The 15,011-nt window shown below is 39.1% G+C and overlaps 2 protein-coding genes across 7 annotated transcripts; one reads left to right on the top strand and one right to left on the bottom strand.

Annotated features, from left to right (window-relative positions):
* The first annotated feature begins 848 nt into the window (after positions 1 to 848).
* On the top strand, positions 849 to 4,136 carry LOC124630781. 2 transcript variants are annotated; one of them, XM_047164793.1, is made up of 4 exons: positions 849 to 1,388; positions 1,802 to 2,029; positions 2,755 to 2,890; positions 3,763 to 4,136. In XM_047164793.1, exons 2-4 carry the CDS (start codon positions 1,811 to 1,813, stop codon positions 3,855 to 3,857), a joined length of 450 nt encoding a protein of 149 aa, XP_047020749.1. In that variant the 5' UTR covers positions 849 to 1,388; positions 1,802 to 1,810; the 3' UTR covers positions 3,858 to 4,136. The 2 variants fall into 2 exon arrangements, with proteins under 2 accessions (XP_047020749.1, XP_047020740.1); XM_047164784.1 differs by lacking the exons at positions 849 to 1,388; positions 1,802 to 2,029 and having other exon boundaries at positions 2,053 to 2,890.
* On the bottom strand, positions 4,134 to 13,823 carry LOC124630752 (N-alpha-acetyltransferase 35, NatC auxiliary subunit). Of its 5 annotated transcripts, XR_006984446.1 has the most exons (15): positions 13,609 to 13,797; positions 12,541 to 12,623; positions 12,290 to 12,441; positions 11,850 to 12,073; positions 11,431 to 11,611; positions 10,840 to 11,026; positions 10,162 to 10,343; positions 9,519 to 9,758; positions 9,049 to 9,189; positions 8,389 to 8,552; positions 6,234 to 6,426; positions 5,632 to 5,789; positions 5,175 to 5,268; positions 4,578 to 4,798; positions 4,134 to 4,455 (listed from the first exon to the last, which is right to left on the bottom strand). XR_006984446.1 is itself a non-coding variant. In XM_047164747.1 (14 exons), exons 2-14 carry the CDS (start codon positions 12,617 to 12,619, stop codon positions 4,658 to 4,660), a joined length of 2,136 nt encoding a protein of 711 aa, XP_047020703.1. In that variant the 5' UTR covers positions 12,620 to 12,623; positions 13,687 to 13,823; the 3' UTR covers positions 4,134 to 4,657. The 5 variants fall into 5 exon arrangements, 4 of the variants coding, with proteins under 4 accessions (XP_047020703.1, XP_047020712.1, XP_047020694.1 ...); XM_047164747.1 differs by having other exon boundaries at positions 4,134 to 4,798; positions 13,687 to 13,823; XM_047164756.1 differs by having other exon boundaries at positions 4,134 to 4,798; positions 13,752 to 13,816.
* Positions 13,824 to 15,011: the final 1,188 nt, after the last annotated feature.

Here is a 15,011-nt window from a genome sequence, read left to right as displayed (position 1 = left end):
TATTTTATTATTAGGGCGCGGGTTCGATCCCAAGTCAGGCAAGTACCAATGCAACTTTTCTAAGTTTGTATGTACTTTCTAAGTATATCTTAGACACCATTGACTGTGTTTCGGATGGCACGTTAGACTGTAGGTCCCGGTTGTCATTGAACATCCTTGGCAGCCGTTACGGGTAGTCAGAAGCCAGTAAGTCTGACACCAGTCTAACCAAGAGGTACCGGATTGCCCGGGTAACTGGGTTGAGGAGGTCAGATAGGCAGTCGCTTCTTGTAAAGCACTGGTACTCAGCTGAATTCGGTGACTAAACTGACTAGACTGGAAGCCGACCCCAACATGATTGGGAAAAGGCTCGGAGGATGATGAATTAAATAAATTATTTATGAAGTAATCAAAACTTCATACACCCTACCTAGACCAATAACTTATTGATTGGACAAAACTATTCCTGTTTTTTATCTTCCATTTTTGTCATAATATTTAAGAAATTAGGTTTATACGACTTGCGTGTTTCAATACCTTTCAAGTAGTATGCGTACCTAACTACAAAAATATCATGAAGCGTAGAATCCCCACAAGTGACAGGGAAAGTCAACACTCGGTCAACAAGACCATATTAATTTGTACCTATACCAAGTACCTACTACATTTACAGATAACATGGATTTACTTTCAGTGCCCATGACACATTTTAAATGAGGTCACCTTTCATGAAAATAAAAGTAAATTCTTTGAAAGATAAGAGTTTCCGTACGGGTTAAAACATAGCAATTCAGTCGTAAAAATGGATTAACATTTCTAGTAGAAATTACCTGCACGTAAATCTTTTAATAGTATTTAATCCTTAATGGTTTGATAAGTGCTGCAAGGTTTGATTTTTATATAAGCTTGTGAATCATTAATATTTAACAGAAAACTTATCAAGTAAACAGGAAAAGTTGAAAAAAACTTAAAATCAATATGCCTGCAAAATACGCCCGGCTTGCCCATAAACATAAGACAAAGATGCATCTTTCCTGAAGCAAGAAACGAAAGAATTAATATCTAATAATGACTGAGCCTATCTAAAGTATCTTTAGGTAATCTATGTAGGTACCCTTCCCGTTAGACACATAAAATCCAAGTTCTTCTGCTGCCAATCTAACATTTCCCTTTCAAAACTAACTACCTTCTAAAGTGCCCCACAGTTATGTACACCTGAAACCAAACCGTGCAGATTAGCAACGTGGGGCTTCGTTCTAGAACCCGCAAGCTATCTACTTAGCCGTCACCCGCCCCAGTGTCCACCCACCATTTTCATGGATACCTCGTCATTTCCCAATAATAAGACGTGCTTTTTTAATTAGAAGACAACACCTGGAGGTGGAATTTTCAAGGATTCTTCACACCTCGTAAGTAGATTTTGAACGTATTATAAACTAGCTTCAATGTTATACAGAAGAGGCTGCTAATGCAATTAGTAGTATGTAACTTTAAAGACGTTTTGTCACTTCAATAAAATCTTTGAAACATTATTTACATTCGAAATGGATATGTATGTACAGGTAAGAAATCGTTTGCTGCTTCCTTATGCTGCTGAAAACTAGACTCCTCTCCGATACTGTCTGCACCTTATAATTTCGAAGATGCGGCTGAAGAAAAGCCTTTGATTTTGTTTTGTTGCCTTGAACATTCCATGGACGAACGTATAGCATCCACAAACTTGGTAGATCTCCATCTGTTGTGTTGCTATTCATTCTTGGATTGTAGTGTTTTATATTTAGTTTTAGTAAAATTTAATATCACTCTTAAAACTTTTTTTCAGTACACCAAAATGGCAGACGAACCAGAATGCCAACTGCGCCGGCGAAAGGTATCAGGCAACCCTAACCTGCCTTTGAACCTGGACGTGGAATACCTGGTCAGCGACGGAGACCCCGACCAGGGCACGCCCTCACCTAGCAATGTTAGGCGCTTGTCTCATCAGAAACAGAAGTCGTCGTCTTCAGCACTCCTCGACTATAAGAATAAGCAGCAATCTTTTGATATTCAGGTCAGTTTTGCGATGGCCACGTTACCATCAAACACGTATAAACATGTAACTTTAAATAACATTATTCTTCTTGTGTAAAAGTTTTTGTTGACATGCAGTCATGTCAAAGTAACATCGAGGCATGTTAAGTTGCTGTCCATATTCAGGCAAGAGGGTGTAACACCGCGAACTAAGTATTTACAAAAATACGCAATGATTATGGCCTGATGTATAAATCTTAATCAGTGAGGACTGTCATAACGAAGAGAGGGCATTATATGCTAAAGTAAAGACGCAAAAGTTATTTACGTCAAAGCGCTATCCACACATTTCCGGGTCAGGGCTATCCATGTTCCGAGTAGATCGTTTCAGTGTTCCCGTCAGGGACGTGCCATCCGCCACCCGTGTTCACACATACCAGGGAAATCGGTATCAGTGTAATCTGTTTCGTTAGCTGATACGCACACAACACGATGTCTTTGTTTAACCAAGAAGAGTTGGCAATGATTGCAATAGCGCTAGATGAAGAAGAAGCAGATGACCAAGAAGACCATAAGCAGGCAAAAAAACGTATTTGGGTATGTGAGCTGGGGGAAGATAGAGAAACTTTAGGAGAATTTCACACATTATGCCAGAAACTCACGCCGATTTTTTTCTCCGTCCCTGACGGAACACGGCAGGGACGATTTCCCGGAAATGTGTGGATAGCGCTTTACTCGTCTCATATAAGTTCTTATCATTTTCAGGTTGAGGAGTGCGAAGAAGAAGAGATAATAATAGAGAGTGAAGACGACGACGAGGACAATGCTGAGGGCGGCGATGATCGCTCCATCACACCAACGCCTATACAGGACTTCGGGGCCAATGTCGTGTATACAGAAGGTAAGGCCAATAAAATTTTGTTATTTCATTTCACGCTGAGTTTCCTTAAAATTTATGTGGACCAAGCCACGAGACGTTTAACCCTCATAAGTTTCATATGTTTTAAGACAGGCTCTTTGCCATGATGGAACATGGGATGACAAATATTTTTATACCGTTAGACCTTTCTGGTGTTCTCCCTCGGGACTACTTAATATATTTGGGTGGAAAAGTGAATCAGAAATGCTCAGAACGGCTTTTATGACTCGATAAAAATTTAAGTTTACTGAGTACATTTCAGTAGTAGTAGTCTGAGTACTTTAGAATGCTGTAAAATCTCAGTAGTATCGCGCCAAACTAGGGCAATGGTTCAGGTTAGGGACGTGTCACTCGAAGGTCAAATAAACCTAATTCAATTTGAATGTTACACAAGGCTAGGTTTAACTTAATCCTATTACGCGGTCTGTCTCTGCTATGAGTCATTAGGATACCCCGCAGTTTATTGACAACTCGACAAAAGTAAACAACAATAATAGAAACTTGGTAGAAGATATTTAATATCTAAGCTAAAGCCATTTTGAAACTTTGAATTTTCCGTGAAAGACATTCAAACCCTATTTTGGCATGTTTGTGTATGTCGAAAACTTCTTTATCAGCACTATTGAGTACGTCTCAACTTTTTAAAATTACTTCATCGTGAGATCTGAGATGAAAGATGCTGAGAGTTCTTCGCTGTTCTCTCAAATGGAAATCGACAGAATAGGGATAGAATGAGCACTCGCTTGTTAGATGTAAATGCGTCCTGAGATAATCAACTATTAATGGCAGTCATACACGGATACATCTTTATAAATTTGGTAAATGTCTGAAAAGTTTACATCTATTGATTTCAGGTCCGCAGGCTACAGACTTCTTGAGGGTAAAAGCAATGGAAGCCGAATGTTATACGGACGTCTCTGACGCGGACACTGATGAAGAAGGCAACTAACTTAAACAAAATAATAATATTACAAAATATTCTGAAAGATATAATAACAAGTGTATCAAGTACAACAAGTACTGTCCAAATCTCACATTTATTGTAACGCGTTGAACCTGTATAAGTAAATGCTTTGATATTTTAAATACGAGTTATTTTTTGTGGTGTAGATCTTTACTTAAGCAAACAAACGAAAATGGCGGTAAAAGTTGCTTTACTTGCATCATGCGCAACCAAGAAAAATCTTACCAGTAAATAATGAGGGAAAATAAAATATATTACAGATTATATTTTAATGATTTTTATTGCACATTTAAAAAATCATTTATATTTAAAATTTCCGTCTATACACACGATAATATAATAAATCAATACAATTTAATTTACATAATGTTGCATTTAGGAGTCCTTGTATAATCTGTACTTTGATAAATTATAATCTGTTACATAAACTAGAGAGTGAACAATCTTGATACTTGAGTCTTAGGAGTTAAGAATTCCCTGGAGTAGAATGGAACATTCGAGATATTTAAAGTACCTTTTATTTCTAAAGAAGATGTGACACCTATATTTTATCATCTTGCCTTTTTCTCAAAAGACATTTATACTATTATTTAGAGAAAAAAAAAATCTCTTCTTTCCAATGCAGTTTCAAACTGCAATAGTAGAGAAGAAAGATTCCTTCTCATTGGTAGAAAATTCTAGAACCAGTCAATCAAAGACTGACTGAAAAGACTAGCTACACAGCTCCACAACAAATAGCTGCTTTGTTCATTAAAAGGAGTTTGTCAACTTTTGATATTAATATACTACACTAGTTTTATAATAGGAAAATGTCTATGTACTGAAAAGTCGAATTCTGGTGGCACCGTTGAGTCCCGTTTGTGTCCTCCGGCTAACAGCTTTAATACTACGAAATTTGTTTTGGCTACCTTCAGCAGATCTTGAACCTGAAAAAAGGCAAATTATCTTTAGAAAAAGATCTTTATGATTTATTGTATTTATTAAGCAATTAAAGAAAGCAGACTCACAGGGCAAAAACAAAAATAAAATACAGGTAAAAATAATAGAACTGGTAATTCGCAAGAGGTTGGTTATCCCACTTTTTAAACAAATAATTTCACTAGCAATCAAATTCATAATACAACAGAATAATATATTTACTTTCATTGCATTACATCACTTAAAGATTATAATCTTTCTATAATCAAAAGATATTTATCATTTCAAAATCAAGGTTCTGGAACATTCCTTATCATTGGCGAATCAAGACATCAGATAAAATAGAAGTTATCTTTGACTCAGATAGTGTATTTAATTACTTACTTCCTGATCTGGTGTTGTGATGGTTTCAAGCAAAGAGCGAGCCTGCTGGAAGTGTTTGCATCCACCGAGATATAGTATCACAGGGTTCTCGTATCTGAAAATATAGTCTTACATTAGTTAGAACATTATGTTGATATCTGAAAGAATAGCACAGAAGGAGGCATCACTAAAGATCTGGGTTACATTCAATTCACAAAGATTCCAATCATCTACGAAAGTGGGCCTTATGTGATATGATATCGTATATCGCCATGGTTTGTTTTTCAAATGGAGCGTAAGGAGAAATAAATCGACTCAGTTGTTTCATGAAGTTCAAATTAGTGTGGTAGACCACATTTTTGGAAGACAGTTTATAATGATTATGGAGTCAGAAATATTTTTCACCCAGGATTAAATTTGTCAAAATTTGCAATAATCCATACTATAAAAATTCCTAATTTAGTATGGACAAACGTACTGCAGCGGCTGCGTCATCTCGCAGAACTCGTGGTAGTGCACCTGCGGCGGCGTCAGCACGGACAGAGGCGCAAACCGGTGCTTGTACCGCACCGCCTCGTTGTCGAACTCCGACTGCGGCTGACGGATCTTGCCTTGTAGCTTGAACGCTACGAGCGCCTGGAGAAAGAAATTGTAGGTTATGGTATGTATAATATGTACGGTAAAAAGAAAAAAATACTTGCAAACTTCGTTAAGTCTGTGGCAAATAATGGGTGCGAAAATAGTAATGATTAATTTTAAATATTTAGGCTCATTTAGGTTTCATGACAAAAGCGTCCATTTTGAAAATTTATAATAGTTAAAAAAAAATAAACACGGTGTCGGTGTAACAGGGAATTAATTATTGTACGCGTAGTATTCAATTCATTTAAGGATATGGGGGATAATTTACTACATGAAATCCCTGACGATTTCCATGCAACAGTCAAAAATCCTACCAGCTCCTTCACGGATCCTCGCTAAACAGTAGGAGAAAGTGATCTGAAGTACAGCTCCAGATTAATTGTCGTCGAAATATTTGGGGACGCTAATTTCCAAAAACTTCCAAAACATCTGTGTTACCTTATAATACCCTCCGCACATGTTCTGCATGACGTTGCACAGCAGTCCCTCCCTGGCGTATGGCCGCACTCGCTTCTTGCTCTTGCGCTGCTTGCGCGAGTCGCGGGCGTCGCGTCGAGCCGCGTCGCCTGCGAGGTTCTCAGCCCGGCCCAGCGCTGATACCAGCCAGCCGTATAGGAACTCGTATAAGTACCTGCAATTAAGTAATTAAAATAAGTTTCTTATTCTATAGAGAAGATATATATATTTTTGTACTAGTTATTAAAATAAACTTTTGTTAAAAATAGAGAAATATAAAGATCATAAATAACTAGTTCAATCTTGGTGGTAGGAAGGTGTGACAACTCAGCAATTTAACGGGGTTCTGGTTTGAAGTAGGAACTGTTCAGTGGATTTCACTCCCCGATTTTATTTCGCTTTTTTTTATTTATTTATTTCCTGGCCATACGCCACTGTTGGCCTTTCTGTAGGTAAATGAACGGTAGAATTGCAGGACCGTTCTCGAGAATGGTATCGATAAGTATCGTAATGCTTGAGCATTTAGCACAATGGGATGGCACGATTTTGACAAGAACCCTCTTCCTTACGTCTATCTCACCTAATAACACAAGTAGCTTAACAAATGCTCTACTCACCAGAAGATATAATGGTACTCGTGCACACTGTAGAGCTCTAGCTCGAGGCCGGACAGTAAGTACGCGATCATGACGCGCAGCACGTGGTACAGCAGCCACGTGCCGAAGCAGCCACTCACCACCACGTCTAACCTATGCTATAGCTAACTCACCAGAAGATATAATGGTACTCGTGCACACTGTAGAGCTCTAGCTCGAGGCCGGACAGTAAGTACGCGATCATGACGCGCAGCACGTGGTACAGCAGCCACGTGCCGAAGCAGCCACTCACCACCACGTCTAACCTATGCTATAGCTAACTCACCAGAAGATATAATGGTACTCGTGCACACTGTAGAGCTCTAGCTCGAGGCCGGACAGTAAGTACGCGATCATGACGCGCAGCACGTGGTACAGCAGCCACGTGCCGAAGCAGCCACTCACCACCACGTCTAACCTATGCTATAGCTAACTCACCAGAAGATATAATGGTACTCGTGCACACTGTAGAGCTCTAGCTCGAGGCCGGACAGTAAGTACGCGATCATGACGCGCAGCACGTGGTACAGCAGCCACGTGCCGAAGCAGCCACTCACCACCACGTCTAACCTATGCTATAGCTAACTCACCAGAAGATATAATGGTACTCGTGCACACTGTAGAGCTCTAGCTCGAGGCCGGACAGTAAGTACGCGATCATGACGCGCAGCACGTGGTACAGCAGCCACGTGCCGAAGCAGCCACTCACCACCACGTCTAACCTATGCTATAGCTAACTCACCAGAAGATATAATGGTACTCGTGCACACTGTAGAGCTCTAGCTCGAGGCCGGACAGTAAGTACGCGATCATGACGCGCAGCACGTGGTACAGCAGCCACGTGCCGAAGCAGCCACTCACCACCACGTCTAACCTATGCTATAGCTAACTCACCAGAAGATATAATGGTACTCGTGCACACTGTAGAGCTCTAGCTCGAGGCCGGACAGTAAGTACGCGATCATGACGCGCAGCACGTGGTACAGCAGCCACGTGCCGAAGCAGCCACTCACCACCACGTCTAACCTATGCTATAACTAACTCACCAGAAGATATAATGGTACTCGTGCACACTGTAGAGCTCTAGCTCGAGGCCGGACAGTAAGTACGCGATCATGACGCGCAGCACGTGGTACAGCAGCCACGTGCCGAAGCAGCCACTCACCACCACGTCTAACCTATGCTATAACTAACTCACCAGAAGATATAATGGTACTCGTGCACACTGTAGAGCTCTAGCTCGAGGCCGGACAGTAAGTACGCGATCATGACGCGCAGCACGTGGTACAGCAGCCACGTGCCGAAGCAGCCACTCACCACCACGTCTAACCTATGCTATAGCTAACTCACCAGAAGATATAATGGTACTCGTGCACACTGTAGAGCTCTAGCTCGAGGCCGGACAGTAAGTACGCGATCATGACGCGCAGCACGTGGTACAGCAGCCACGTGCCGAAGCAGCCACTCACCACCACGTCTAACCTATGCTATAACTAACTCACCAGAAGATATAATGGTACTCGTGCACACTGTAGAGCTCTAGCTCGAGGCCGGACAGTAAGTACGCGATCATGACGCGCAGCACGTGGTACAGCAGCCACGTGCCGAAGCAGGCGCGCGGGCCCGTGCCCGCCGCGCCGCTCACCACCGCGTCCACGCCCTCCGCCTGCAGATATTATGAGTTACTGTAAATTAGCAGTACAACTTCCTTATAAAGCTTCTAGAATGGTTTTGAATCATTTAAAACGATGCGGCGCCCACATCACTTGCAGCTCGACCGCACAGTTTCTGTGTCCTGCCAACCGAATCAATCGAAAGTGTAGTCTGTTTTTTTTTTTACCAATAGGTATATCATTCACATTTCCAGTATTGACAGAATGAGATGGGCGAATAGTCGGGGCGGCGTCAAAGCCTGTTCTTAATTTGAAATTCATAAGACCACATTCATATCCACATACTTCTGTAGAAAAAAATAAATCATTATTTTATGTTAGATGAAACGACAACGTGAGATGACAAGGTCGATTTCCCTTTATGCCCTGTTTGAAAAGTTTTTTATGAGACCTAACTTCAGCTTTTTTACTTCTCAGAGTAACTTTTGCCAAAACTGGTTGACCACTTTCTGAGCGTTTGCTCTATATAATAAGAAATTATTTGATTACCTCCTCCTGCAGTGCAGCGAACTCGTCCAACAACAACGCGAGCTTGTCCCGCTGCCTCGCGCGGTTGTGTCCGCACACCTGTAGCAGCACCGCGAACGGACGTACGCAACGAGCCAGGAAGTTCTCTACGAATTCCCGAGCCTGGGGAATGGAAAATAATATTGAGATGCATCTTGGGTATTGAAAAATGTTATACATATAATATGAATGGTATATAATGTATTGTGTTTATAACTTAAATTTAAACAACTTCTTCGTTGTAATTTACGTATTTATTTTTAGCGGTTTTATTCAGTAATTAATTAACTCACTCGGATTAATTTACTGTATGTCCATCGTCAGGTTCCAATTCATGTATACCAAACCACTACTTGATACAATTTAAAGTCTTCCCAATAGTTTTGTAATTTCAAAGCGAACTATAATTTTGAGTAATTAAAAACAAAGCATGTAATGATGTCCTAACTTACTTGCGGCGTAGAAACCATAGGCGACTTCGGGGTCAAAGCGGGCGGGTTGACGAAATTCTTTACAGATTCTCTGAGTATTTCCACAAAGGGATGATGCGGCCTTGGCTGGCCAGCGGGCCCGTTCATAGCGCTCTGAGCCATCGCCGCCGTGTTGGCGGGCGACGGGCTGAGGTACAGCAGCTGCAGAGCTGAGCGAGACAAGATGCACGCACGCTGACGGCTGAACTCCATGAAGAAGTCCTGGAAAGAAATATAACATAATTAGAATTCTTGATGATTTAAGTAAAAAGAGAATATAGCACATACATTAGAGCAAGGGAACTGCTGACAAAGTCATATATAATACAAAAATATATAACCTTAGGCTGAAAACTACCACTTTCTCGCAAGTACCATGGCCACATGTATGTTTGCAGATTCGTAATAGTGGTGGTCGCTTTATGAAACATCTGGTCGTAACAAGTTCCTACGCGTTTCGGAAGGCACGTTAAATTGGTAAATACTGGCTGTCATTTGAATGTCTTTAAATCAGAATTAAGAAAGTCTGGTAACCTGCCTCAGCAAATGGTATCAGGTTGCCCGTATTTTAATCAGACAGGCAGTCAATACATTTAAGACTGGAAGCCAAACATATGAATATTACCAGCGCGGTATGGAAGTTGGTGCAGGAAGTGATCTTCCACGCATGCCTCAGCCTGGCGACCAGCTCGTCGAAGTAGTGCAGCGCCTCGGCCCGGTGCTTGATGCGCGTGTAGCGAGGGAACGTGGGCGGTAACAGGCGCTGGTTGATCATCGGCTCGAACCCCATGGGATTTGGGGAGTCAGCTGTAAAGGTAAAAGAGTATTTTGAAAAATGGAAAAAAGGTTACAGGTTTCGGCAGTCTCTTAAATTCATAAAAGCTCTGAATATTTGCAAGTAGTCGAGCCATGAGGCTCGGTGATGAAAAACCTATGATGACTTGTATGAATAATCAATTGCAGACTACAAGATATACATAGGTACTTGTATCAAATTTAATGTACTGTATATTAAAACGATAGAGTTTATTTTTTCGTTAATTTGTTTGGACGCTGGTCTCACCTGAGATCACCTTAAGAACCACTAGGCTTTTAAACAGAGTATGTAAAGAACTTCCCACAGTGCCCACAGATGAAACTACTAGCAAAAGTTAGCAGTTACAGTTACAGCCTTTTTATTGTCCCACTGCTGGGCACAGGCCTCCTCTCACAGGGAGAAGTTAGCAGTATTCTTCATAATATCTAAAAAAAACTCCCTTTATATCTCCCTTGTAATAAAAAAAATCTCTGCCATACAACTCACAATTCTCCACAGGCTGTGTTCCTTTCCCCGAGGTCTTGATAATGACCTTCATCATCTCCGAGCAGCCATTGAGCAGGGCGACGCAATCGGCTCCGGACTGCGAGTCTCTCTTTGTGATCATCAGGAGAGCTTGGAAGAACATCCTGGTGAATCTGATGCGGGCTTGTAAGGCTGCCCATAGATTGTCCTGAAAGAGATAGCATATTTAAAATAAGGTTGCAAAATGTGTGCAAAAGTGCAAAATCATTATTTATACTACAGTATTAGTTATGTAGGTATAATATACAGTTATTATCTTTCATTTTAATTTCTATTTCAATTTCTTTATTTACACACCACACTGTCTACATCTATTTTATTGTTATTGTCCTTAAGCAGATATGCTGGAAGCAATTTCTTTTGAAATAACATTACCACAATTATTGTATGTGTACAAAAATTCTTAAATAAATGAAATGCAATTTTGCCCATGGTTACACTAGAAACACTTGAATAAACTGCAACATTAGGAGGGCCCTGTAGGCAATCATGCCCATTTATTATTATTTTTTAGAAACAATCATATTTTCAACTCAATTTTCTCAAACTTACCTCGTCATCAGAACTCCTAGCCTTCTTATTGAGTTCCTCCTCTTGCTCTCTAAGCATCAGCACGCACTTCTGCTCACTGACTTCAAGACGTGCGTCATATGTGTTACCTGACTGTGGGTTCGAGCCCAGACGATAACCGTAACCCATGGGTTGGAAGTCTTCCTCTTCAAACACTTGGGCCCTGGAAATGAATAAAATATGTTATAAGACCTGGTGACAAGAACTGAATTAATATTTTTCTATTCACTGTTCTACATGTCAGAAATGATTCATATTGAGGTAGCATCATAGGAAAATATTACAGAGGTAAACAATCACAGCTAAGAATTTTAATGTTCAGCTGTGGTTGTAAGTACAAAAGCAAGGAAACATCTACTTTATTCCCATAGATCTAAGAGCTAACAATTGGCTGAACTTACTTGTTAATACAATCCCTGATGCAATCCAGCAGTTTATACACAGCAATACAATATGCTTTCAAAGTCTTGTTATTGATAGAATGAGGTTGATGTAGATAGAGGTTGGTGAACACTGTCTGAGCGAGGGAATGTCCTTCCAACCACGAGACTATGCAAGCCATTGTGGCATCAATGATGCCTATTAGCTCGGACGGCTCTAGATCATCTATTTTCAACTTTCCAGCCTGTGAACGGAATGAATTGTAAATTATTTCCAGAAAGTATTGCAAGTAAAAGTAATATTATAAAGCAAGAAGTGCTCATTTACTAAAATGTGCTCTGAAGCTCAATATTAATTATCTATGTAGTTAAACGTAACAGAGTCAGAATTATATCAATATAGATGTATGGCAAGAAATTCTGTAGTTTGCAAGAAAATCTGGCTTTCATAAAATACTTACAGCAACTGCTTGCTGGAAGTTCAATGGTTTAGGATTGCCTCGGTTGCAGAGCATCCCGGCATCCATTTTGGGGTCCATCATCTCAATGGCCGACATGGCCTCGAAGAGGCCAAACAAGTGCCCATCATGAAGTAACTCTCCAAGTTGAAGGTCTAAAATAAACAATATTTAAGTTAATTGTTTATTTATTATTCTTCAAAGCATAAATTGTAGGTATGTAATTGTTTATAGTAAAAGTATAATGGTTTTACCTTGAATATGACTGAAGAAATCTGATGTTATGTCAACCCAATTATAGATGACTTCAGGTGTTGCTCCCAGGGAATCCATTCTCCTAATAAAACAAGACAGTATATAGTAGAACAACTAAGGCCCAGTCACACCATTTAACATAAACAAACCATAACCAACCATATGCTTGAAGCTCATTAGAAAAAAAAATGGTTTGGTCATGGTTATAGCTAGTTGGTGCAAGTCACTGTAATAATTTGTTATTTTTAGAGAAAATTGCCATTTACAACAAGAATAAGATAAATGTGAATGTGCACTTAGCCCACATAATGTGTATTTATCAAAAGAGAGTTATTAAGAGAGCAATAAGCAAGAAATTAAACTTTCTAATAGATCCTGACCTTATAAGAATCTATGTGGCTTGTAACAAATGGTTTATAAGGAAACCAGCATACCTCATTCCTTACTTTACCATTATTCTAAGGTTTATAGTATGGTTTAACCACAAAATATAACTAACTACACATTCTTCTTTCCTCAATAGGTATATTAGCAGGTCTACAAAGTATCACAAAACTTAATTATTTATGTACATATACATAGTAGACACACTGAATTTTAGTTTGTTAGTTCCACATTACTTACATTAAATTTTATTGCATGCCACAATTATACCACTATGACAACAAATACAAACCATTTTCAAACTAATAAACAGTGATTTTATGGTTTAAATAATTCTTGAAACAAAGTGTCTACTGCAATGTCATTTAAGCTCAATATGGTTTGATTATTGCACACAAAACTATAATAAGCTGGGCGATATTTATACCGATGTATAAATAGGAAGGAACGATTAAAAGTTTTAACTTCAAATACATTTCGAAGGTTCGATGCTCACACGGTAAGGGCAAGTGTAAAAGCCGGCACAATATCAAATTACAGCCACTAACATGAAGAAAATACTCAACCCAATATGCATATTGTGATCACTGATCAGTTGATCAAACGACCTGGATTAATCAATAACATCTACAGAAGTTACATATAAAAATACCATAACACTATCTAACATGCGAAGTACTAACCCGTCACCATCATAATAATCATCATTATCGCCCATTTAAAGTGCACTGCAAATCTAAGGTAAAGGAGGACTAAATTACCATTAAATTTGGGGACGACTTGCTATTTAAATAAATTACAGAAATACATAAAATTGAAATTAGACCCTCAACTCTTCTGAATCCACACCTCCCTCTGCTCCGCTTCTTTATTTTTTTTTCTCAATTTCAAATGTCAAAGTCATTCTTGCTGTCAACCATGACGGCATTTAGTCGATTTCTAATCATAAAAACTTACTAAGGATGGAGCTGTAGTCGACTGAACCTATTAATACTGTGAGTACTTCTTGTCATAAAATGTTTTTTTTTAATATAAGTTAGTACTTGGCTAATATCAAACGAACGAAATGCTGCTTCACTTTGTTAGTCAAGACTGTATGTGTTCTTCCAACGTAAATTTTAACAAGAGAGAAAAATGTTATTGACATTGACATATATTCTAGCGATAGACAAGAACATCCATACAAATAATTTACCCGCTATGTCGTCTGTTGACATTTCGTTGACGTATTGTGACATGTAGTCATCCTCATTGATGTTAATTGCAGAAGTGTCGCTCGTATTTTGCCTACATTTTTCATTACTCAAAAAGTTTATATCTAAGTGAATTCAAAATCATGTCATGTATCAAAAAGTTTATTTATATCTAATTGAATGCAAAATCATGTAATATATTAAAACCAGGAACTTATTTTTAGGGTTTTTAATATTAATTACGATGTTTTTTTTCTTAAGAGGGCTATCACAAATTTTCGCGAATTTAATTATTTTTTCTTGAAAGTAAGAACATACCATGACAAAGTGAAGTCTGTTTTCATTGATATTTTACCTACTGCTAGTTTTATGGCACATCTGTTTCTGCACGATTTTCTTAATCCATAATTCAAGATGGCGGGCGGGAACAAATTAATGCATATTTGTAAAATTGAATTGTAAATGAAAAGTATGATATACAAGCGTTGTAATAGCATGAACAGCGTGTAATTTTACTAACTTGACTCTCGAATAGTTTATATGTGTAAGTTTATACCTTGATATGTATTTTCTATTTTATAATTGTAGTTTCATAGACATCCATCTGACGCAGGTGTCAAAATCGCTCTGATTTGCCATTTTGGGCACTGCATAGTCTGCAGTGCAGTTCAGTGTGGTAAGCTTTTTGTTCGGAACGTTCTATCTAGTACGTAGTACATATATATCGATGGTTATTGACGACTTAATGACATTAATTCTCTCAATTTCAAAAGTCATTCTTGCTGTCAACCATGACGGCATTTAGTCGATTTCTAATCATAAAAACTTACTAAGGATGGAGCTGTAGTCGACTGAACCTATTAATACTGTGAGCACTTCTTGTCATAAAATGA

This window comes from Helicoverpa zea, chromosome 1, assembly GCF_022581195.2.
Source record: "Helicoverpa zea isolate HzStark_Cry1AcR chromosome 1, ilHelZeax1.1, whole genome shotgun sequence".
NCBI lineage: Eukaryota > Metazoa > Arthropoda > Insecta > Lepidoptera > Noctuidae > Helicoverpa > Helicoverpa zea.
This window is presented reverse-complemented; position numbering and strand designations above follow the sequence as displayed.

Excerpts from the sequence above, each read along its gene's own strand:
- LOC124630781 (XM_047164784.1), top strand. The coding sequence starts at position 2,482 with ATGTCTTTGTTTAACCAAGAAGAGTTGGCAATGATTGCAATAGCGCTA. Across the intron at positions 2,891-3,762 it reads CAATGTCGTGTATACAGAAG|GTCCGCAGGCTACAGACTTC; the intron begins GTAAGGCCAATA and ends TATTGATTTCAG.
- LOC124630752 (XM_047164738.1), bottom strand. The coding sequence starts at position 13,643 with ATGGGCGATAATGATGATTATTATGATGGTGACGG. Across the intron at positions 11,612-11,849 it reads ATCAGGGATTGTATTAACAA|GGCCCAAGTGTTTGAAGAGG; the intron begins GTAAGTTCAGCC and ends ATTCATTTCCAG. Across the intron at positions 10,344-10,839 it reads AACACAGCCTGTGGAGAATT|CTGACTCCCCAAATCCCATG; the intron begins GTGAGTTGTATG and ends TTACCTTTACAG.